This window comes from Aotus nancymaae, unplaced genomic scaffold (assembly GCF_030222135.1).
Source record: "Aotus nancymaae isolate 86718 unplaced genomic scaffold, 86718_ANA_hifiasm-v0.15.2.pri h1tg000081l, whole genome shotgun sequence".
Classification (NCBI taxonomy): Eukaryota; Metazoa; Chordata; class Mammalia; order Primates; family Aotidae; genus Aotus; species Aotus nancymaae.
In genome coordinates, this window is record NW_026988496.1 from 2,819,890 (window position 1) to 2,843,166 (window position 23,277).

At 42.1% G+C, this 23,277-nt stretch overlaps 1 protein-coding gene across 7 annotated transcripts in view; it reads right to left on the reverse strand.

The window, feature by feature from the left end:
- EDA (ectodysplasin A) overlaps nt 1-23,277 on the reverse strand; it is a 419,967-nt gene that overhangs the window by 4,399 nt on the left and 392,291 nt on the right. Inside the window, exons 3-7 of one of the 7 annotated variants that reach the window (XM_012460823.2) lie at nt 11,428-11,451; nt 6,956-7,135; nt 5,494-5,528; nt 4,513-4,564; nt 1,500-1,615 (exon numbers count right to left, since the gene is read on the reverse strand). In XM_012460823.2, coding sequence (XP_012316246.1) covers nt 1,500-1,615; nt 4,513-4,564; nt 5,494-5,528; nt 6,956-7,135; nt 11,428-11,451 — 407 coding nt within the window. Of the gene's footprint in view, nt 1-1,493; nt 1,625-4,512; nt 4,565-5,493; nt 5,529-6,955; nt 7,136-11,427; nt 11,452-23,277 lie in introns of all 7 variants that reach the window. The other 6 variants (XM_012460822.2, XM_064368909.1, XM_012460821.2 and 3 more) reach the window with 6 other exon arrangements.

Below are 23,277 nucleotides of genomic sequence, written 5' to 3' on the forward strand. Positions count from 1 at the left end.
GCAGTGCACTCTGCACATAGCAGGTGTGGACACAGTGCCATAGACACAAACTGACTTCCACTCTTGAGCCCCACGGACTATTTGTAGAGAAACTTAGAAGTCACTGATTCCCCAGAGAGGGCACATAACAACTTGTGATTTCTTCAGCTCCTTAACAGAAGCTTATTCAGCTTGTACCACCCCTCCCCTGCGCCTGGACTCCCCTCACTGATTCACAGTGCCCCTTGGGCCTCCCATTTTATGATTGAGGAAACAGGTCCAGAGAGATGGAGAGCTAGCTACCGCAAACAAGACAAAGAATTTGGAAAAACTCAGGCCCCTAACTTTGTGGCCGGAAGGAAGCACTAACTTATGCGCAGTGGCCTAATGCCATGGGGATTTCCCCAGCCTGCATGGGCCACTCCCAATTCTCTCCTAGGTTGAGGAAATTGTTTTTTCATCCTTCACTACCCTTGTCCGTTATAACTTACCCCAAGCTTTGATACCCGCCCCTCCCCACTGCACCACGTGGAGCTTAGCTCATAGGACATCGGGTTATGCCCATGTGCCCCACGGATGTTGGGACCCTCAGATATCACCATAAATCGTTTTATGAAAGGTCACTCCCTCAATTGGCTCTTCAGGTGGGAACAGCATATTTGGGTGCCATATATGGGTCAGGACACAAGCTACATCGGGGTGCTCAGTGTGCCTAGCAAATGCTTGTTAGCCCACCTTCTCTGGCCGCTGTCATGTGACACCCATCTGTTGGCTCCATAGTCCTTCTGTCCACCTGTCTGCTTGCTGCCCACCCCACAAAAATCCCAACCTCACGGCTCATCTTCCTCTATCTCCAAGGAACCACCCCCGTGGAGGCAAACAATGGGGGAATGGAAGTAGATGAACACTGGGAGACTTGGGGAGAGGGCCAGGGCAGGAAGAGGACAAAAGCAGAGGGAGAAAGGGCTGGGAGAATGACAGCAGGAAGGAGGCAAGAATAGAGGAATAGAATGATAGGGAAACAAATGGGAGAAAGAGGAAGGAAAGACAGTCAGAAATCTTTTTGAGGTGGAAAGTCTGCAGGAGTACTATTCATCATAAAGCCCGTGCCAGCAGTGTTGAGGGGAGAGGTTCTCAGTAACCCTGAAACTGACTTTCAAAGAATATGCTGAGACCAAGTTCAAGTTTGGCAATGGAACCAAACAGCTCGGAGGGTAAACAGGGGCCTGAGGTCCTGCAGGAGGGAATCAGATGGCAGGGTGTGGGAAGGGCCTTTTTCACAGTTTTTCAATAATATTAAGCTAGGGAAAAACAAAACAAAACAAGACAAAACAAGTCGGCCCCCTCTCTCTTTCCTCCTTTCAACTCCCTCCCAGTGCGGTCCCTCCACACCCTCGTCCAAAGCTGGAAGCTAGCCATTGGATGGTCTTGGCTGGCTCCACAGTGCCCCTATGTGGCCTGCACCGGATCTGCATTCTGGATATAAGAAGAGTTAGGCCTAAGACCGTACTCACTTCTACCTGACTATAGATGAAGTACGTGCCGTCCACCAGTACCTCCAGCTCCCCGCTGCGGGGATGTAGCTTAAACACCTTGGGGTTCATAGTGATGCGAGACCAGTCATTGAGCACTCCACCTGAAAGATCTCAGTATGAGAGAAGGGCAGTCACTCAGTACATGTCAGAATAATCGAGGCAAAAGAAAATAAATACCAAGGAGTTCACAAACCCCACCCCAATCCCAATGCAACCAGGGTAACCTAGAAGGCCAAGCTTTAAGAAGAGCATTTGAAAGCAGAGAAGCTGTTCTGTTTGTAAAGCAGCTGCCAGGCCTGTCTCAGGGCTCCTGGGCACTGCCTGTCTGTCTTTATCCTTCCTTTCCTGACCCTTGCATCTGGAGGTGTCTTTAATACCTTCTAGGTGGAATTTGCCGGAGGAGGAGAAGGATAGAGTGGGCATGCTGCCCTATTTTCTTTGTTGTTATGGGGCCTGCACAGGCAAAATTCAGACACTGAGTGGCAGGCTAGGTCTTATTATTCAATTTTACTTTCCCAGCCTGAGCTTCCAAATTCTTCTCCTGTCTCATAGGTTCATGGGTTTTCTCTTTCTCCTTAAGAAATTCTTTTTTTATGCTTCTTCCACACCCACAGCTTTCTGGAAAGCCTCCCTGGGCCCCCAGGAAACCACTCAGCCCACTGTCTACCTGGAGAACCTTAGGGATTAGGGATGATTCAGACTCCATGGAAACTGGGGCTACTGACCACCAGTACCAGGGCTCCATAGGTGAGAGGGATCCTTCTGGGAGTGAAGGATAGACTGGCAGCCTGCAATAGAGCCAGCCAGGAGGATAGGAGCTGAGGCAGGCGCACTTGGCAAAGCATCTGTCTCAGCCCCACCTCAGTCATGGGTGGAGGGGCAGTCACGCTCCTTTGGACAGCAGAAGCCAGCACGTGAGGGTGGAGGAAAAACTTCTCTTTCCATCCTGCAGAAAGAGGAATGTTCCTTCCCACCATGAGGGGGGCACATCAAAGCCCAGAGAGCCTTTTTCCCTCTAAGCCATCCATCCTACACCCAAGAAATTATATTTTATAAGTCTATATTTGGCCAGTTTCAGTGGGCCTGCCTCTCTGAGGGGTGAGGAAACAGGCTTTCTAGAAAAGGTGTTCATCTTTCCTTGAGGTGGTAAGTAGATGGGCTAGGACTTAGGAGGAGCTGCCCTGGCTCTGTCTCATCAATGGAGCACTCTGCATGTTGTCCTCCAACCCCTGATTCCATCACTTCTTCTTCTTTTTTTTTTTTTTGAGATGGGAGTCTCGCTTGTTCTGTTGCCCAGGCTGGAGTGTAGTGAACTCTGCTCACTGCAACCTCCACCTTCCAGTTTCAAGTGATTCTCCTGCCTCAGCTTCCCGAGCAGTTGGGATTACAGGTGTGTGCCACTATGTCCAGCTAAATTTTGTATTTTTTGTGGAGACAGGGTTTCACCATGTTGGCCAGGCTGGTTGGTCTCAAACTCTTGGCCTCAAGTGATACACCTGCCTTGGCCTCTCAAAGTGCTGGGATTACAGGCATGAGCCACCATGTCCCACCCCCATCACTTCTTTTGGTAGGACTAAAGGTCAGCACAGACTACTTCTGGGGATTGGCCCAGAGGGGCTGGAAAGAATCTTGTTATGTGGCAGTGGGAGCAAAATCAGTGGCTGCAGGCACAGAATAAACACTATCCATCCAGATACCTAAACAAATCTATTTTGGCCTGTCCCTGGCCTCCCTGGACAGGTGGGGATCATTGCCCACTCAGGGCCTTGGGGTCTCCAGCAGGACCAATTGGGTTTTGGTGCCATTCTGTTCCTATTTACACTTCCGAGGCTATTACAGTCAGGCACCCAGGTGGCAGTCAGGGAAGTAGCTAAATATAGCCATTAAGGAAACTCAGCACAGCCAGTTCAGGACTGACTGAGTTCTTAGAAACTGTCCCCATGTAGCTGGTTTTCTAACCTTCCTTTACTGTTTCTGTACTCACAACCCTCCCTTCCACTCCAAGCTCTGTAAGCATCTGGCATCTTGGCTAGCTTGCTGCTTCCCAAGGCTCCTGGGGGTTCACGCATTTTAGGCTTTGCGCACTCTGGGGACTGGACATTATTCCGAAGTGCTGTAATTTCATGAATGTTCATGTCTCTTTAGGGGAAGAAAAGTGAACTTAATCATTCAGTGGAGTGTACATACACATCACTGAAGTAGCATAGGGGAAAGGAAAGAGTCAGAAAGATGTGGTTTTGAATCCTGGCTCCTAAACTAACTTGACATGAAATATTAGGACAATTAGTAACCTCTCTGACCTTATAAAAAGAAGCTAATACCTACACCTCATAGGGTGGTTGTGAGGATTGAATGAAATTAAAGACAAAGAAACCATGTTGAAAACTCTATCATACAAATATGAGGCAGCATGATTTATTATGGTATTATCCAATCTCTCTGGGACTCTGTTTCCCCATCTTTTAAATGCAGGGATTAAAATAAATCAGTGTTTCTGAACCCTATTAAACACATTGTCCCTTTTGATAGACACTAGTGTCTTATACCCCCTGGATATTCTAACATGCCCCACTGTCCCTCAGAGAAGCAGCCTGTCTGCCCATCTGTGTAGATCCATCAGAAAAGAAGAATTTAATTTTATATAGCTTTACTTTCTATAATTTGTATTGTGAAAATATTAATCAAACTATACATATCTCCATGGTGGCTCTTATATAGCCTCCATCCCCTGAGAATGCCTGGGCTAGGTGATGTCTCAAGTCCCTTTCAGCTCATAATCAGTGATTCTAAATGCAATTTGGGTGTAGCAACTGGTCTTGATGCCGCAATCGCTCAGTACAGCCAGTAGAGGGCATGATGGAGCAAAGAATGACTTCCTATGCCAAGGGTACTTCAGGGGCCTGTGAGGAACTAGACTGGGTGATTATTTGGAGGCTGGGTATGAGGGAGGGGAGAAGCTCCTCTTTGGGAGAGAGAGCGAGCCTATTTTGATTCTTACCATTCTTGACTTGAATTGCTGACCCCTGGCCCTGTAGATGCACCACAGCTGGCTGGTAGGATGAGAAGGATAGAGAGTAGTCACTATGAGTAATGGCTGCTTGCTCAGCCACTGGTCCCATGTTTCCATCCTGGTTTCTAGTCTTTTGCTGTAATCCAATTCTGATCCCTCTCCCCTGTCTTGGGATGTTAGTGACTACATTTCTACTAGAGGTTAATGTGATTTTGTACTCTACCACTTCCTAGCTATGTGACCGCAACCAAATGTAATGCCTCTGAGCCTCATTTCCCTAACTGTAAAATGGGGATCATAAGAATGTCTGGCCTCTCTCACAGGGATGTCTGAAGATCAAATGAGGTGATGGATATAAAATTGCCCTGCAAGCCATCAAGCACTGTGCAGCTGTGTAGATTTAGCACTGTAGCCACACAGCTGTAGCGAGGGAGGCTGAGATGACACAAGGCAAGGCAGCAGAACCTGCCAATAGAGACAGATTAGGAAGCTAAAAGACTGGGAGGAGCTCTTCAGGCCATTAAGGCAGAAGCCCAGGCTAGGCTGGGCCTGGAGCTGGTTGGCTGTTTTTCAAGGACATACTCTTCAACTCTTCAGCTCCAGATCCCAGGTGGTCTGAGAGCCGACAAGGTGTCTGGGGTGGTTGGGGAGTTGGAGGCCCAGGTGAATAGGTCTGACTGACAGCTTATTTCAGCCGACTACTGGGCCTGGCTATGGTGACCCTGGGGTCTCCTGTGGAATGAGGAAAAATGGTTCTGGCAAGACACCCTTTCCTTAGCTAAAAACATGCCCTGAGGCAAAGCTTTTCTATTCATAGAGGTGGGAGGGGGCTGTGAGTGAAAACCCTCAGAATCTCCAGGGTGTCCTCATGAAATAAAGCCTCAGGAAATCTAATAAGAAGCTAATTTAAAGGTAGCTCTAGCCTGTGGCTTTCTGTCCTACCCAAGAAGAGAGCAATCCCCAGCCAACCTGGTTTTCTCGAGTTCCAGCTTTATCAGCAGTACCTGCAAAATAGGACAGGCCAATCAGAGGGCATGATCTTTTGACTTCCTTTTCCCCTCACCTGAGCAGCTAGTGGCAGTGAGCCCTGCTCCCTGCAGCCAGCCGTGTCTGAACATTATTCTCCAGGGCTTAGAGCTGAAGGAAGAGTCAGAGTGCAATGCAGAGCCCTTGTTTGGGACAGGACACCCCTTATTTTCCTGCCCCGATCTTCATCTTCAGTGGGTTCAGCACCCAGCAGGGAAACTTCTGGGTAGTGTCTGTGGCCAATATTAGCCCAAGGCAAGCCCCACTGGGCACCCATGGAGAACAATGAGAGGGCATTCCTGTCACTGTATGACCCTGCCTTTTGCTTCCTATTAATTTTTCTTATAGAGCCCACTGCTATTTGCAAGTATCTTGTTTCTTTGTTGTCTTCTTCCTCTAGGAAATAAACTCTATGAGAACAGGGACCATGTATCAATATATCTCTTTGTATACAGAAAGTGCTCAATATTTATGGAATGATTGGATGAAAAAAATCCCTAACTCCATCTCTTGTGGCCATGGTAACACTGCTTAGCCCTATGTGAAGTACAAGTTAAAGAATCTGAGCCCTGCTGCAGAATTCTTGCCTCTGGAGAAATCAGCTGTAAGGGTACATTTCTTTAAAGCCCCAAGATATGGGGGGCGGGGGTGGAGAGGAGAAAGAAATAACAACTGACATAAGCCCAGGCAGTCTGACTCTTGTCAACTCCAATTAGGCAGGTTTGGAGCTGCATTCATACCTTTTCGATGCCCTTCAGGGCTAAAGGAGAAAGATGCAAAGGGGTGAAATGGTATTTGAATGGGAAGTATGGTAGGGTAAGGATCTAGTGCAAGAAGCACTTGGTTCCTGGACAGGACAGACTTGGTGCCTGGGTTTGCTTCATCCACAGCTTGAGTGACTCTTAAGTTTCCAACTTCTTGACCATTAGTGACTACTTGCTATGGGAAAAACATTTCAGACTTCATATGATGAAACTATCATTTGTCATTTTGTTCGGTCCCCAAGTTTCCACTCCATAGCCTATTTCTATGCAAACATCAGCATGCGGAGCTACATGCTGGAAATCAGGGAAGCTTAAATCTATTCCCCACCAGAACGCCAGTGAACCACCAGGGCCTCTGTCTCTGGCTCATATGAGTTTTACTGGTCCACTACAGGGAGGCCAAGAGTCAGGGAGGGCTTGTGATAGAAGGGTTGACAGGTTGGTAGATACAAGAAGCTAGAGCAAGCCAGGCCCTACTGGCTTGTCCAATTCCTAGTTTTACACTGGGCTAGGAGATCTGCATCCCTTATTGCACACCAACCCCATCTCCACCGTTTGAAACTGCTTTCAGGATCACCCACTCCTGTTCTCTTAAAGTACTTGTAAGGTACCTAGTGGGGTGGAGAGACAGGGGAACTCACCAGAAGGTCCCTGGAGGCCAGGGGGTCCTTGAGGACCAGGAGGACCTGGAGGACCAGGTGGTCCCATAACAGTTGTTCCTGGAATTCCAGGAATCCCTGGAATTCCTGGGGGTCCCTGGGGTCCTGGAGGTCCTGGGGGTCCTGGAGGGCCATTGGGTCCAGGAGGCCCTGCCTTCTTTCCTGAAAAATAGGATTCAGTGTTACATTTGTAGTTATTTCCTGTCATGAATGTACTGTCAGGAGTTCTACAGACTTCTGAGGACACAAAGTCTGCTCTCTGGGAGTCCCTGCTAAAGAGTTGGATACTTTTATCACACATCTCTGTCTCTCTGTCTCTGCCCGCCTTGTGCTTTTTCTCTCCTCCCCTCACCCCCTTTTGTGAATATGCATTTACAAAGCTAGGTTTGAGCATATAGAAATAAGTGGCCCTCCAGGAGATCAGTCTGTATCTGTGGGGAAACAGACACAGTCATGGGATAGTAGAAGTGCTGCCTTAGTGGTAGGGACCAAATGCTGAAGAGGTCAGGGAAGGTTTCAAAAAGGAGGTTACATTTCAGCTGAGTCCAAAGGATGAGAACTACCAAGTGATTAGACCTATGGGTCACTTTGTGGTTCTTTTTAGAATTGGGCTATTGTTGAAGAATGTGGAGCTTTTATGTTTACTGCCCAGTTTGGTGGACTTGATGTCGATAACAAGAGGAAGCTGCACAGCCTGGCCTTAGGAACAGTATCAGCTCCAGGAAGGTTCCTCTAAGAGTCAGGATGTACAGGAAATGGGAGTTAGGAGAGGGGCAGTGCCAGTTGGGAATGAGGATTGGGAAGGAGTTTTGGAGATAGGGAAATGGAGAAGGAGGAAGAGAAGCACAGAAAGAGAGGGAGGGGGAGAGAGAGATACTGAGAAACAGGAAAGAAGGGGAGGCAGACAGTAGAGAGAGCTGAGGAGGTAGCAGGTTGCACTTTCTCAGCTGACCTCTGTAAACTATTTTCAAAGATCTCTGGGAAAGGAAATTCTGCAAACTCCGTAGTAACATGTTCCAATGTTTATCATCCCCTCACTGCTCACTGTTAAGAAGTTCTTTGGTATATTTAACTGACGTCCCTCTTGTGGCAGTTTAAGCTCTAATTCTATTCTTTGTGTATACAGAGAAGAATATACATACACATAATAATCCTCATATATGCAAAGAAATTAAGTTACCCATCAACCCTGATTTCTATAGGCTAAATAATCCAGCTTCCCAGAGTCTTTCCTCAGAAGTCCTATTCTCAAATGTATTATTAATCATGCCCACCAACTCCTTCCTCTTTCCTCCTTGCTATCCTTCTAGAACAATCTTAACCCTCTTATTTCATATTCCAGTTCTTTCAACATTCCCACCAGGATGTAGTTGTGTTAAATGAGTCACACCTGTGGTCTTGAACCAAAACCTCCAGCTCCTCCTGTTGATTTCCTCTGCTCTGTGCAGTCCCACTCAAAGACTGCAGGTGGGCACAGGTAGGTGTCTTTTTCCTTCCTTCACCACCTTCTCACAATTTTATGGAAAATTTCAGGAATGGAAACCTGTTTCCAGACCTCATCACGATGTCTTCACCTGAGGTAGTTTCTTAGTTTGAAATACAACCTTCTCTAGTCTCACTTAAAAATCTTCTTACTGACTCTGACTTCCTGCTCCCTAGACCCTTAGGCAGGAGGATTCTGTCCTGGTTTATCATGTCCTTCTTTAAGAAGAATGCCTCATGGCCAAGAAACCAAATCCTCATGGCAATGCTACTCAAGAGGCCAGTTGTCCATGTCTAACCACATCTGCATTTGGAATGAAACAATGGGGTCATTGTGGAGCCTCTTCCTCAGAGAGGAAAGAAAGGAAGGTCCAGAGAACATCTCTCCCAGAAGAGTCCCTGTAGCCTTAAAGACCTAGAGGCATGAACTTTAGAGGTTTCTCTGCACTTAGCAGTGAAAGATTGGATCTGCCTCATTTCTAGATCTAGCCAATTTCAAGATGCTGAACAGGAAAACCATCTCCCTTCATATTTGGGCAGCTTCCAAATCAGGCTTATTCAGAGCCCAAGTTTCAATTCCAGCTAGTGTAGTGGAAAGAACACAGAATCTGTATTCAGGAGATAAGGATGTAAGCCCTAGCTCTGCCATAGACACACTGTGGGCAAATCCCTTCCTCTCCTTGAGCCTTAGTTTCTACATCTGTGAAACAAGGAGCTTGGCCTCAGTGATTTCTCTTTCTCATGAGACTGAGTTTCCATAAAAAGGACTGATTTACTCCTTGCAGTCAGGAAGCTTCCTTAGCCTGGTTGCAAGGTTTCTTTCTCCCTCCTTATTTTCTAGGTGGCATAGACAGAGGTTGGTGCATATTAGGCTGTCATGTGTCCCAGTATTTCCAAGCCTAACAGTGATTTTCAAGCTAGAGGGTGTTCTGTGGTAGCACAAACTTCAGCTTCAAGAATGTGAGTCTCCTGTAATTGCTAATGTAGCTTTGGAAGAACTACAGCCAGAAACTCCTCCAGTCCAAGAGACTAATGGTTGCAGTGAAAACAGAGAATGTTCACTTACGAAAATGTTAGAAGGCATTTGAGAAAAAAATTCCCGCTTTGTTCCAGTTCTGCAGCTGGTCCTCTGCTTCTCTGCAACAAGGTTGCTTCTCACACTTGCATACTTATACAAAGTTGGGCCCAGAGAAGGGAATGCACAAAATGGTCCCTGGACCAAGAGGATAACTTCAGAGGATTGACTCCCTTCTCTGGATTTCCTTACTTTAACAGAGCACCTCATGATACAAAAGCGCAGAGGCATTTGTACTTAGAAACTTACCCTATGTAGTGTTAGATGAAAGAATATACACATTCCTTTCAAAGCTAAACTTCATCAAAGGAGTATTTCCTTAACCTTTTAGCTAAGTCCAAAACGAAAGAACAACCAAAAGTGAGTGAATGAGTGAGAGAGAGAGAGAGTTGTGGAAGGAAGAAAATTCCATTAAAGGGTAAAAATTAAGTGAACAATTCAATTTACCTCTTCAGGCATGTGCCTATTCACCATGTCCAAGGAAATCCAAATTAAATGGCTTCCAAATAACTTTAGCCAAAGTAAATGTTTAAGGCCTATGTGCACTCTCTTCTCAATAATGTCCTGTACACAAGGTAGCAATGCCAGGCAATGATCTGAGTTATAATTTCTGTTTTAAAGGGATGTGACAAGACTTAAGAACTATATGCTTGAAAATAAAATCTACTTTCTTAAAAGACAGAATATCTTGGTGGTAAGTGCCCAGGCCCCACAGAGAAAGGTTTCCGCAATGACTCCAGCTCCCTGGCTATTTTTCAACCTTGCTCAATTCAGGCCCTCAGGAGGCCAGGCCATTCCTCAGCTTCTTTACAACGGGCACACAAGTTTTCCATGTGGACTATGATACCTCAAGGCACCAGAGTACCCTAGTGTTCAAACAAGTGGCAGACTGCAGCTGAAGCCAGTCTTTTTGGCCTAGTCTGAGGTTGACAATCTATTCTATAAAGCTCCATAAATCTTATCACATAGAATCATTTCACTTAAAGCATTGTAATGAAAAATCATTAGTTTTACTCTGCCTTCTTCCCAGGTCAGAAACAAACAGGTACTTTAGCTAACTTCATAATTGGTTCTTTCAGTCCTAAGGAGTAGACCATATTGCCCGGCCCCGTCTTTGGAGGCTGTTCTGTCTTTGGATTGGTTCTCCTCCTTTAGTAAGTGAGCACTTTTACAAGCCCTAAAGCCAGTTTCATTGCAAGTTCACTAGGGACTTAGTGACTCAACAATGGCGCAATGGAAGCTGCTTTGAAAAGACTAAATAGTAATACTCCAAAATAGTTTTCTCATTACAGAGAAAATGATATTGAATCCTCAAAGCAAGAAATATCTTCCCTTACTCTCTGGGAAATCAAATCAGGAAAGATTTAAGTCCAATAAATAGGGTGCCGAAATCTTTTGATAGGTAGCATATCTAGTTCCTACATGGTGACTCAGGATTTCATTCATACCTGATCAATGATTTGATAAAGGAGGAAAAAAAGGGATAAAAGTGGGTGCCTGTAATTCCAGCTACTCGGGAGCCTGAGGCAAGAGAATTGCTTGAACCCTGGAGGCGGAGGTATCAGTGAGCCAAGATTGTATCATTGCACTCCAGTCTGGGCAACAAGAGCAAAACGCCATCTCAAAGAAAAAAAAAAAGAAAAAAAGGAAAAAAAAAGATAAAAGAAGGACAGGGAGAAGAGTAAGGAAGAATGAAAAAAAGAGATGAATCATCACTCTAGAATGATTTCTTGTTCTTCAGAAACTACAGTACTCAAGAAGATCACTTATGATGGAATAAAATAACAGACAATGCTGAAAGAATGTAATACAAAAATCGTACTCTTGATTTTTTTCTTATAATTTTAGAAAAGATATGACAAGACAGCAATTTTATAAAGTCAGGAACGTAACTTACCCTTTTTCTTGTTTTTAACTGGACCTATAAGAAAAAGAAAATAGATAATTAAGTTGTTGGAAATTAACAGAAAATGTTTATTTTCTAAGACAATCACTAGGAGGGATCCCCAAGACACTGCAAGTTTGAGGGAGTCCCACAGCCAAGGGTCAGGCTTTTGGCAAGAAGCCAACTATCAAACCTCCCCAGTCTGTCTTCTGACTCTTGAGGCCACAAAAGTTTCAAGGAAGATTCTTCCCTAGGGAGAAAAATCTTTCTACCTCAGTCTTTGGGGTAAGGGAATGAGTACTTCTCCATAGAGATGAAATGCCCAGAAATGCACAACTCAACAACCTTAGGACGGCATTCCACTAATTCTGCAAGTCCTGAGGTTGAAGAGTCATGCATTCAGGTGAGGCTCTGATATGAAGTCTCATGTGTTGAAACTGGAAGGAACAAAGGGTCATTTTCATGGAATGAGCAGAGCAGCAGTTTGATTCACTTTTAGTCACTTCCTTATCATGATTTAATTTGTTACTTATTAAAAGTTTGACCATAAGATACTTGTGAGGGCCACATGCATTCCCATTGTAATTTACCATAAGTTAATGGACACTTTAAAAGACATCTGAACCATTTCATTGACAGTGGAATCACAACCATTTTCTTGAGAATTACTTCTAAGGAAAATAATTCGAATCAATTGAGGACACTCAGAAAACCCAAGGTGTTTGTAACATAGTTAGGTGACCACAACTCTCCAGATATACACAGTTTAGGTCTCTCGCAGACCATCATTTTTTTTTCCCTTCTAGGGACTCAGTTCTCTTCATTCTGTATACAGATTTGACTTTAAACTTTAGATTCAGGTATTTACAATCTGTTCCAAACTGCCATGAAGACACAGTTGTACATTAAACCACTTTCAGTGCCCTTAAGAGCTTACAAATGGAACACCAAGCATTTCAATATTATTTTATAGTTTATAAAACCTATTTCCATCTATCATCTCATTTGATACTTGCAACAAACCTGGAATGATCTCTAACTATAAGAGCAGGCCCTAGTAGAGATCAGTAAGTCTCTAACCTGGAGGGCTGCCAGAGTGGCCATCAGAGCTTTCACAGGTTGTTTGAAAAACCAGTGTCTGTGTAGACTTTTCTGGTAAAGTAATTTCATGTGCAACAGTAGATATTGTAATGTCCAGCAGATGTTTTAGATTGGAGCAACCTGCCGTGCTTAAGGTCATGAGTCTCCATTCTCTTTTCCTTCTCTCTTCCCCTTTCCTCTCCTCCCAGTTCTTTGTCTTCTTTCTTTGTTAACCATCCTTTAGGTACTTTTTTTAAAAAAGCATTGTGAGTTCTTGAGAATGTGTTTGGAAGTTCTGGGAGGAAAGCATAACTGCACAGACACTAATGATAGGCAGCAACTCAACCTGAGAAACACTTTTTTTTTTTTAAACAAGAAAGCTGTTTGGGGAAAGATTTCTACAGAAAGGGCTCAGCCCCATCAGCCAGCCAGCCACCATAGCCTAGGAGAATAGTAGGAAGACAGCCATTATAGCCACTCTACCCTCTTTGCAAAGGTGTGCTAGCCCAGACCAAGTTTTTGACCATTTCAGCTGGTTAAAGGTAAGCACTGTTATATCAGACTTCAGAGAAGGCTTTGAGGAAATCAGACCATCACCAGCCGACCAGTTCTTACTAAGCATGTGTATGGCAGGCAGTAAATAATGAAACACAACTAACAACTCTGTCTTCAAGAACTGACAGTTGAATACGGAAATACAAAAGATGAGGGGGTGGCTTCAGAATTATACTGGCCACTTAAGGGGAACAAAAAGCTTCCTGGAGAAGGTCTGACCTAAATCCACATGTGAAAAGAGAGAAAGGGAAATTTTTAAATCTTTTTAAGCTTCTATTATTTTTATACAAGACATACCTATTCCTTACACATACATAAATGCATGCATACATACATATATACATAAAAAAGAGGAGCAAAAGGAAAAAGAACTTATTAAAGTACCCAAATAACCACTACTAACATTTTATGCGCATCTAGAAATCTTCTCTGTGTATAAATATGTATTTTTACAAAATGGGATGGGATTAAAAATGTCATTTTATAACCTTTTTATGTCAATAACTACATTTTTTACATTTCAATTTTTAATATGGATGCAACACTGTTTAATCATCTTTCATACATATTTATATTGGGTCTAGTTTTTCACTATTATAAACAGTGCTGTAGTTAATGTGTATATACATTTTTATACACTTGTACAAAGGTTTTTTAAGGATGTGTCATTAGAAGTGACACTGTTGGGTCAAAGGGTGTGAAAAGCTTTCCTTACATGTAGTTAAACCTAACAATCTTTTCCTATTTGGTTACTGCCTTCAGTGTCATGCTTACTTAGACCTTCCCTAATGTGATATTATATTTTTCTAGTTCTTTCATGGTTTCATTTTTATTTTTAAATCTACAATTAATCTGGTATAGATTTTGGCATACAGTTTAAGACAAAGAGTTAACTAAAATTTTTATATTTTTTCCTAAAATGGCCATGAGATGAAGAGTACTAAGAGAAACAGGGCTCAAAGTCTTTCTTTAAACTTTTAGTTTCAGGGGTACACGTGCAGGTTGGTCCTATAGATAAACTGTGTGTCACAGGGGTTTGGTGTATATATTATTTTATCACACAGGTAATAAACATAGTACCCAATAAGTAGTTTTTTCATCTTCACCCTCCTCCCACCTTCCACTTACAAGTAGGCCCTGGTGTCTGTTGTTCCTCTCTTTCTGTTCATATGTATTCAATGTGTATTTACCACTTATAAGTGAGAAGATACAGCATTTGGTTTTCTATTCCTGGATTAGTTTGCTTGGGATTACAGCCTCCAGCTCCATCCATGTTGCTGCAAAGGACATAATCTCATTCTTTTTATGGCTGCATAGTATTCCATGACGTGTATGTACATTTTCTTTATCCAGTCTACTGCTGATGTTCATTTAGGTTGATTCCACATCTTTGCTATTGTGGAGTGCTGCCATGAACATACATGTGCATGTGTCTTTATGGTAGAACAATTTATATTCCTTTGTGTATATACCCAATAATGAGATTGCTGAGTTTCATGGCAATTCTGCTTTTCTTTCTTTGAGGACTCACCATACTGCTTTCCACAATGGCTGGACTAATTTACACTTCCATCAGAAGTTTGTAAGAGTTCCCTTTTCTCCACAACCTCACCAGCATCTCTTATTTTTTTATTTTTTAATAATAGCTGTTCTGACTGGTGTGAGATGGTATCTCATTTAGTTTTGATTTGTATTTCTCTAATGATCAGTGATGCTGAGCATTTTTTCATATGCTTACTGCTCATGTATATGTCTTCTTTTGAAAAGTGTCTGTTCACGTCCTTTGCCCACTCTTTAGTGGGGTTGCTTGCTTTTTGCTTGTACATTTAAGTTTCTTATAGATACTGGATATTATACCTTTGTCAGATACATTGTTTGCAAATATTTTCTCCATTCTTTGGGTTGTCGGTTCACTCTGTTGATAGTTTCTTTTGCTGTTTTTCTGTGCAGGAACTCTTTAGTTTAATTCGGTCCTATTTGTCAATTTTTGTTTTTGTTGCAGTTGCTTTTTGTGTCTCCGTCATAAAATCTTTGCCAGGGCCTATGTCTAGAATGGTAGTTCCTAGATTTTCTTCAAGGGTTTTTACAGTTTTGGGTTTTAAATTTAAGTCTTTAATCCATTTGGAGTTAATTTTTGTATATGGTGCAAAGAAGTGGCCCAGTTTCAATTATCTTCATATGGCTAGCCAGCTATCCCAGCACCAATTATTGAATAGGAAGTTCTTTCCAGATTTCTTGTTTTTGTTAATTTTGTCAAAGATGAGATGGTCATAGCTGTGTGAAATTATTTCTGGGCTCCCTATTCTGTTCCATTGCTCTATCTGTTTTCATACCAGAAGCATGCTATTTTGGGCATTGTAGCCTTATAGCATAGTTTCAAGTCAGGTAACATGATGCCTCCAGCTTTGTTCTACTTGCTTTGGATTGCCTTGGTTATTCAGGCTCTTTTTTGGTTCCATATAAAATTTAAAATAATTTTTTCTAGTTCTGTGAAGAATGTCATTGGTAGTTTGATAAGAATAGCTTTGAATCTGTAAATTGCTTTTGATATATGGCCATTTTGACAATACTGATTCTTCTGATCCATAAACAAAAAACAGTTTTCCATTTGTTTGTGTCATCTCTAATTTCTTTGAGCAGTGTTTTGTTATTCTCATCGTAGAGGTCTTTCATCCCTGGGTTAGCTGTATTCCTAGGTATTTTGTTCTTTTTATGGCTATTGTGAATGGGACTGCATTCTTGCTTTGGTTCTCAGCTTGGATGTTGTTGGTGTGTAGGAATGCTACTAATTTTTTCACATTGATTTTATATCCTGAAACTTTGCTGAAGTTGTTTATCAGATTAAGGAGCTTTTGGGCAGAGACTATGGGGGTTTTCTAGGTAGAAATCATAGGAAAAACAGGAATAGAAGATGTCTTGGATGACTTTTATTTCTTTTTCTTGCTTGATTGCTCTGGCTAGGAGTTTTAGTACTGTGTTGAATAGGAGTGGTGAGAGAGGGCATTCTTGTCCTGTTCTGGTTCTTAAGGAGAATGCTTCAGCTTGTGACTATTCAGTATGATGTTGGCTGCGGGTTTGTCATAACTGGCTCCTAATATTTTAAAGTATGTTCCTTCAGTGGCTAGTTCGTTGAGGATTTTTAACATGAAGTGGTGCTGTATTTTCTTGAAAGTCTTTTCTGCATCTATTGAGATGATCATGTGATTGTTGTTTTTAGTTTTGTTTATGTGGTGAATAATTTTTATTGATTTACATATGTTGAACCAATCTTGCATTCCAGGGATACAGCTTACTTGATTGTGGTGGATTAGCTTTTCTGAGATGCTGCTAGATTCAGTCTGCTAGTATTGTGTTGAAGATTTTTGCTTTTACACTCATCAAGGATATTGCCCTTAAGTTTTCTTTTTTTGTGGTGTCTCTGCTAGGTTTTGGTACCAGGATGATGTTGGCTTCAGAGTGAGTTAGGGGAAGCCTCTCCTCCTCAACTTTTTGGAATAGGTTCAGTAGGAAAGGTACCAGCTCTTCTTTGTACGTCTGATAGAATTTGGTCGTGAATCCACCTGGTGCTGTGCTTTTTTTTTGCTGTTGTTAGCAGGCTAGTTTTTACTGATTCAATTTTGGAGCTCATTATTGGTCTATTCAGGGATTAAATTTCTTCCTGACTCAGTCTTAGGAGATTGTATATTTCCAGGAATTTATCAATTTCTTCTAGGTTTTCTAGTTTGTGTGCATAGAGGTGTTTGTGATAGTCTCTGATTTCTTTTTTTTTTTTTTTTTGCATTTCTGTTGTATTGATGGTGCTGTTCCTTTTGTCATTTCTGATTGTGTTTATTTTGATCTTCTCTTTTTTCTTTATTACTCTAGCTAGTAGTCCATCTATCTTATTTATTCTTTCAAAAAACCAACTATGGTTTGTTGATCTTTTGTATGTTTTTTCACATCTCAAATACATTCAGTTCAGCTCTGATTTTGGTTATTTCTTGTCTTCTGCTAGTATGGGGTTGATTTGCTCTTGTTTTTCTAGTTTCTCAAACTGTGATGTTAGGTTGTTAATCTGAGATCTTTCCAATTTTTTGATGTGGGCATTTAGTACTTAATACTGCTTTAGCAGTGCCCGAGAGATTCTGGTAAGTTGTATCTTTATTTTCGTTAGTTTCAAATAATTTCTTGATTTCTGCTAAATTTCATTATTTTCCCAGAAGTCATTCAGGAGCAGGTTGTTTATTTCCATGTAATTGTATGGTTTTGAATGATCTTCTTGGTATGGATTTCTATTTTTATTGTGCTGTGGTTTGAGAGTGTGGTTGGTATGATTTCGTTTTTATTTTTAATTTGCTGAGAATTGTTTTATGGCCAATTGTGTGGTCAATTTTAGAGTATATGCTATGTGCAGATAAGAAGAATGTATATTCTGTTTTTTTTTTAATTGTTAGAGAATTCTGTAGATTTCTGTTAGGTCCATTTGGTCGAGTATCAAGTTCAGGTCCCAAATATCTATGTTAGTTTTCTGCCTCAATTATCTTTCTAATACTGTCAGCAGGGTGTTGAAGTCTCCCGCTATTACTGTATGGTTATCTAAGTCTCTTTGTAGGTCTCTCAGAGCTTGTTTTATGAATGTAGGTGCTCCTGTTTGGGGTGCATATATATTTAGGATAGCTAGGTCTTCTTGTTTAATTGAACCATTTACCATTATGTAATGCCCTTTGTCTTTTTTGATTGTTGTTAGTTTAAAGGCTGTTTTGTCTGAAGTTAAAACAGCAACCCCTGTTTCTTGTAAATTTTTAAATTTCAGTTTTAATTTTGGTTTTCCATTTGCTAGGTAGATTTTCTCCATCCCTTTACTTTGAGCCTATGAGTGTCACTATATGTGAGATGGGTCTCTTGAAGAAAGCAGTTGGGTCTTGCTTCTTTATGCAACTAGCTACTATGTGCCTTTTAATTAGGGCATTTATCCCATTTACATTTAAGGGTAATATTGATATGTGCAAATTTACTCTTGTCATTGTTAGCTGGTTATTATGTAGACTTGATTGTGTAGTTGCTTTATAGTATCCATAGTCTATATACCTAATTGTGCTTTTGTGGTAGCCAGTAATGGTCTTTCATTTCCATATTTACCACTCCCTTAAGGACCTCTTATAAGGTCTGGTGATAATGAATTTCCTTGTCTGAAAAGGATCTTATTTTTCCTTTGCTTATGAAGCTTAGTTTGGCTGGACATGAACTTCTTGGTTGGAGTTTCCTTTTTTTCTTTTGTTTAGATGGAGTCTTGCTCTGTTGCCCAGGCTGGAGTGCAATGGTGCAATCTTGGCTCACTGCAACCTCTGCCTCCCAGGTTCAAGCGATTCTCCTGCTTCAGCCTCCTGGGTAGCTGGGACTACAGGCATGCACCACCACGCCTGGATAATTTTTGTATTTTTAACAGAGATGGGGTTTTGCCATGTTGACCAGGTTGGCGCCTGGTTGGAGTTTCTTTTCTTTAAGAATGCTGAATGTAGGCCCCCAATCTATTCTGACTTGTAGGGTTTCTGCCGAAAGGTCCGCTGTTAGCCTGATGGGGTTCCCTTTGTAGGTAGCCTGTCCCTTCTCTCTAGCTGCCTGTAATACTTGTTCTTTCATGTTGACCTTGGAGAATCTGATGACTATGTGTCTTGGGGATGGTTGTCTTGTACAGTATGTCATAGGGGTTTTTTGCATTTCCGGGCTTTGAATGTTGGCCTCTCTAGCGATATTGGGGAAATTTTCCTTTAGTACGTCCGAGCAGCTGTGGTATGCTGGAGGTGTGAGTAAAGCACTCAGGATCTTTGTTCCTTTCCCAGTCAGAGAGCAGCAAGGGCAGTATCAGTGCAGTGGCAGTGGCAGAAGGGCTTTCAGTGGTCTCTGGGAGTTCCACCCCAGAGAAATGCAGAGCCGCTGCCAATGGGAATGTTCAGTCAGGGGATGGGACAGTTGCACTATGGGCCTGAGCTGGGTGCCCTGCTTGGTAAAGAGCAGGGGGTCAGAGGCTCACCAGGAAGAGAGACTGGGCTTATTTCCATATGGCAACTGTGGTGTGCTGAAGGTATGAGTAAAGCCCTTAGGTTCTTTGTTTCTTCCTCAGTTTGAGGGCAGCAAGGGCAGACCCACTGCAGTGGCAGTGGCAGAGGGGCTGTCGGTTTCCTCTGAAGCTCCATCCCAGGGAAACACAGGGCCACTACCAGTGGGAATGTTCAGTTAGAGTTGGGGCAGCTGCTCTGAGATCCCAAGTTGGGGGCCCTATCGGGTGAAGTGTAGGGGGTAAGGGCTTACAGGGAAGAGTCACTGGGCTCCTCTCCCTATGGTTGCTGCAGTGTGCTGGAGGTGCCAGTGACACAACCAGGCCCTTTGTTCTTTTCCCAGTCCATGGGCAGTAAGGGCAGTATCATTACAGCTGCAATGGGAGAGGGGCTGTAGGTTGTCTCCGGGATTTTTTTTTCCCCAGAGAAATGCAGACACACCACTGACAAGTGTTCAGTCAGGGGCAGGATGGTTGTGCTAGGGGCCCAGGTGGAGAGGCTTTGCCCAGTGAGGAGTAACAAGGTCAGAGACCTGCATGGAAAACAGTCTGGCTGCTTTTCTATAAGGCATCTGCACTGTGCTAGAGGTCCATGATAGTCCTTAATCAATCACCTTGCTCCCTCCTGAGCCTGAGGGCATTAGGGGAGGGAGCCATGGAGCAACGAAAGTGGCGGGCCTGCCTGCTTCCACTGGGAGCTCTGTCTCAGGGAAGTGCAAAGCTGCTACTGGCCCAGGAGCCCAGATAGCGGTAGTGTGGCTGGAGTCTCAGGTTGGGAGGCCTTGCTCAGTGAGGAATAGCAGGGACACAGACCCATGTGATAAACAGTCTGGCTGCTTTTCCATAAGGCAGCTATGCTGGGCTGGAGGGCTCACAAAGTCTTCTTCCACTATATTTTGGGTCATAGAAGGGCTCTCAGAGAGCTCCTGCTTAGTGGACATTTGGCATATCCTTTGGGAAAAAACAAGGATGTAAAAATATACACAAGATTGTCATTAGATCATATCACATTTCCCATAGTGCTAATAAGCACATTATCTCAGCAGTATAGGAGTTTCTTCTTGTTCTAATATAGCTCACCATGACCAGTAAACAATTCTTATTAGTTTCAACATGGACCTCTAAGATTTGGCTGTTTCTCTACCATGACCACTGCTTTCGCTTGAGGCCATTATAGTTGTAGCTTCTAGAGAGAAAATGTCAGTGAGCTAGAGCTATCCCATACGAGACATGAGCATCTTGACTCATAGCAAAGGCAGTAATCCCTGATGAATTCTATGATCTTTTAGATATATCTATTTGTTTTCTCTACATGCTTCAGGACCTTATTCATACCTATTTAGGGCACTACCACTATTACATATCTGTTTCTAGTGTAATAAGCTACATTTCTATATCATTCCAGTGTAACTATATGCTTTCTTTAGACAAAACCCACCTGCATCAGAGGGGGACATATAACTACGCAGTACTGGAGACTGCTTTGATAGGAGTGAGTAAAATTGGGATTGAACAAATTTTGATCAACATGGGCAGGTAGTTTGCCTATCTGACACTAAGGAAAGGGGATCTTGTGATGGAATCAGGGCCATGGAGGCCAGCAGCAGGTCTAGTCAAATTCTAGTGCTGACTCAACCACAAAATGACCATACGGCAAGTGACTTTTCTTCTGGTTCTTCAAATGCTAAATTAGGGGACACGACATACTTGTCTCTATTCAAAGCCTAGGGTTCTGATGAGGATCAATAATATAAAATAGCAAGCTAGAATTTTATGTCCAGTGAAACCGTCCTTCAAAAATGAAGGAGAAATAAAGACTTCCTTAGACAAACAAAAATGAAGGAATTTGCTGCTAGTAGATATGTCTTGCAAGAAATGTTAACAGTAGTTCTTCGGAGAGGGAAAATGACATAGGTCAGAAACTTAGATCTACATAAAGAAAGCAAGCAAGCACATTAGAGAACAAATAAATGAAGGTAAAATAAAACATTTTATTTGTTCTTAATATATTTACTAGATAACAGTTTGTTCAAAATAATAACCAGCCTGGTCAACACGGTGAAACCCTGTCTCTATGAAAAATACAAAAATTGGGCTGGTGTGGTAGCTCATGCCTGTAATCCCAGCTACTTGAGAGGCTGAGGCAGGAGAATTGCTTTAACCCAGGAGGTGGAGGTTGCAGTTAGCTGAGATCCTGCCACTACACTCCAGCCTGGGAGACAGAGCAAGACCCTGTCTTCAAAAAAAAAAAAAAAAAAAAGCCAAAATGCTTTCTGTAATTGTAGCATGTGGATATGTGAAACGAATGACAGCAGTATTTTAAGGGATAGGAAGGAAAGATTGGGATTACTCTGCTATAATATCTGTGCACTACCTGTGAAGTAGCATAGTGTTATTTCAAAATGGACTTGTATTAGCTGTAAATGTATATATCAAACTGTAGGGTAACCACTAAACTTTTCTTTAAACAAAGTGTAATTGATATGCTGAGAGGAGAGAAAATGGAATCATACAAAATACTTAATTAAAATCAGAGAAGGCAGAAAAAGTGGAAGCCAAAAAAAGAAACAAAGAAAAATGGTAATGAATAGAAAATAATTACAAACACGGTTGATATAGTTTGGCTGTGTCCTCAACCCAAATGTCATCTTGAATTGTAGCTCCCATAATTCCCACATGTTGTGAGAGGGACCTGGTGGAGATAATCAAATCACGGGGGTACTTTCCTTCACATTGTTCTTAAGGTAGTGAATAAGTCTCATGAGATCTGATGGTTTTATAAGGGGAAACTCCTTTTGCTTGGCTCTCATTCTCTCTTGTCTGCCACCATGTAACATGTGCCATTCACCTTCCACCATGATTGTGAGGCCTCCTCAGCCACGTGGAACTGTGAGTCCATTAAACCCAGTCTTGGGTATGTTTTTATCAGCAATGTGAAAACAGACTAATACAATGATAGATATTAATCCAACTATATCAATAATTAATTTAAATGTGAATGCTCTGAACACACCAGTTAAAAGATAAAGACTATGAGAGTGAATGAAGAAATAAGATTTAATAATATGTTGTCTATAAAAAATCCACTTTAAACATAAAGACACAGGTAGATTAAAGTGTAGGGATGGAGAAAGATATATCATGCTAACACTAATTAAAAGAAAGATGGTATAGCTGTACGAATTTCAGACAAAGCCGACTTCAGAGCAAGGAAAATGATCAGGGATAAAGAAGGGTGGTACATTATGATAAGAAGAGTCAGTACTCCAGGAAAACATAACAATCTTTAATATAAGTGTACCTAATACAGAGCATCAAAATATATAAGGCAAAAACTGATATAACTGCAAGGAGAAATAGATGAATCTACTATTAGTTGGAGACTTCAACATGTCCTCAGTAATTGCCAGATTTAGCAGGCAGAAAATCAGTGACAATATAGTTGAGCTGAATAGTACCATCAATCAACTAGATCTAATTGACATTTATAAAATACTTCATCTAACAATAGCAGGATACACATTCTTCTCAGATTCACATGGAACATTGAACAAGACAGACCATATTCTATTCCATAAAACACACCTTAAAAATTCAAAACAGATATCATACAAGGTATGCTTTTATGTCACAATGGAATTAAACTAAACATTAATAACAAGATAGCTGAAAAATCCCAAACTATTTGGTGATTTTAAAGCACGCTTCTAGGCCAGGTGTGGTGGCTCATGTCTGTAACACCAGCACTTTGGGAGGTTGAGGCAGGCAGATCACCTGAGGTCAGGAGTTTGAGACCAGCCTGGCCAACATGGTGAAACCTCGTCTCTACTAGAAATACGAAAATTAGCTGGGCATGGTGGTGCACGCCTGTCATCCCAGCTACTCTGGAGGCTGAGACGGGAGAATCACTTGAACCTGGGAGGTGGAGGTTGCAGTGAGCCAAGACTGAGCCACTACACTCCATCCTGGGATATAGACTCCATATCAACAAAACAAATCAAATCAAAACAAACAAAACAAAAATCCACCCTTTTAAGTAACACATGGGTCAAAGGAAAAGTCTCAAGGAAAATTTAAAAATATTTTGACCAAGATGACAATTAAAATGAAACCTATCAAAATTTGTGGGATGCAGCAAAAGCAGTGCTGAGAGGGAAATGAATAGTGTTGAATACATATATTAGAATAGGAGA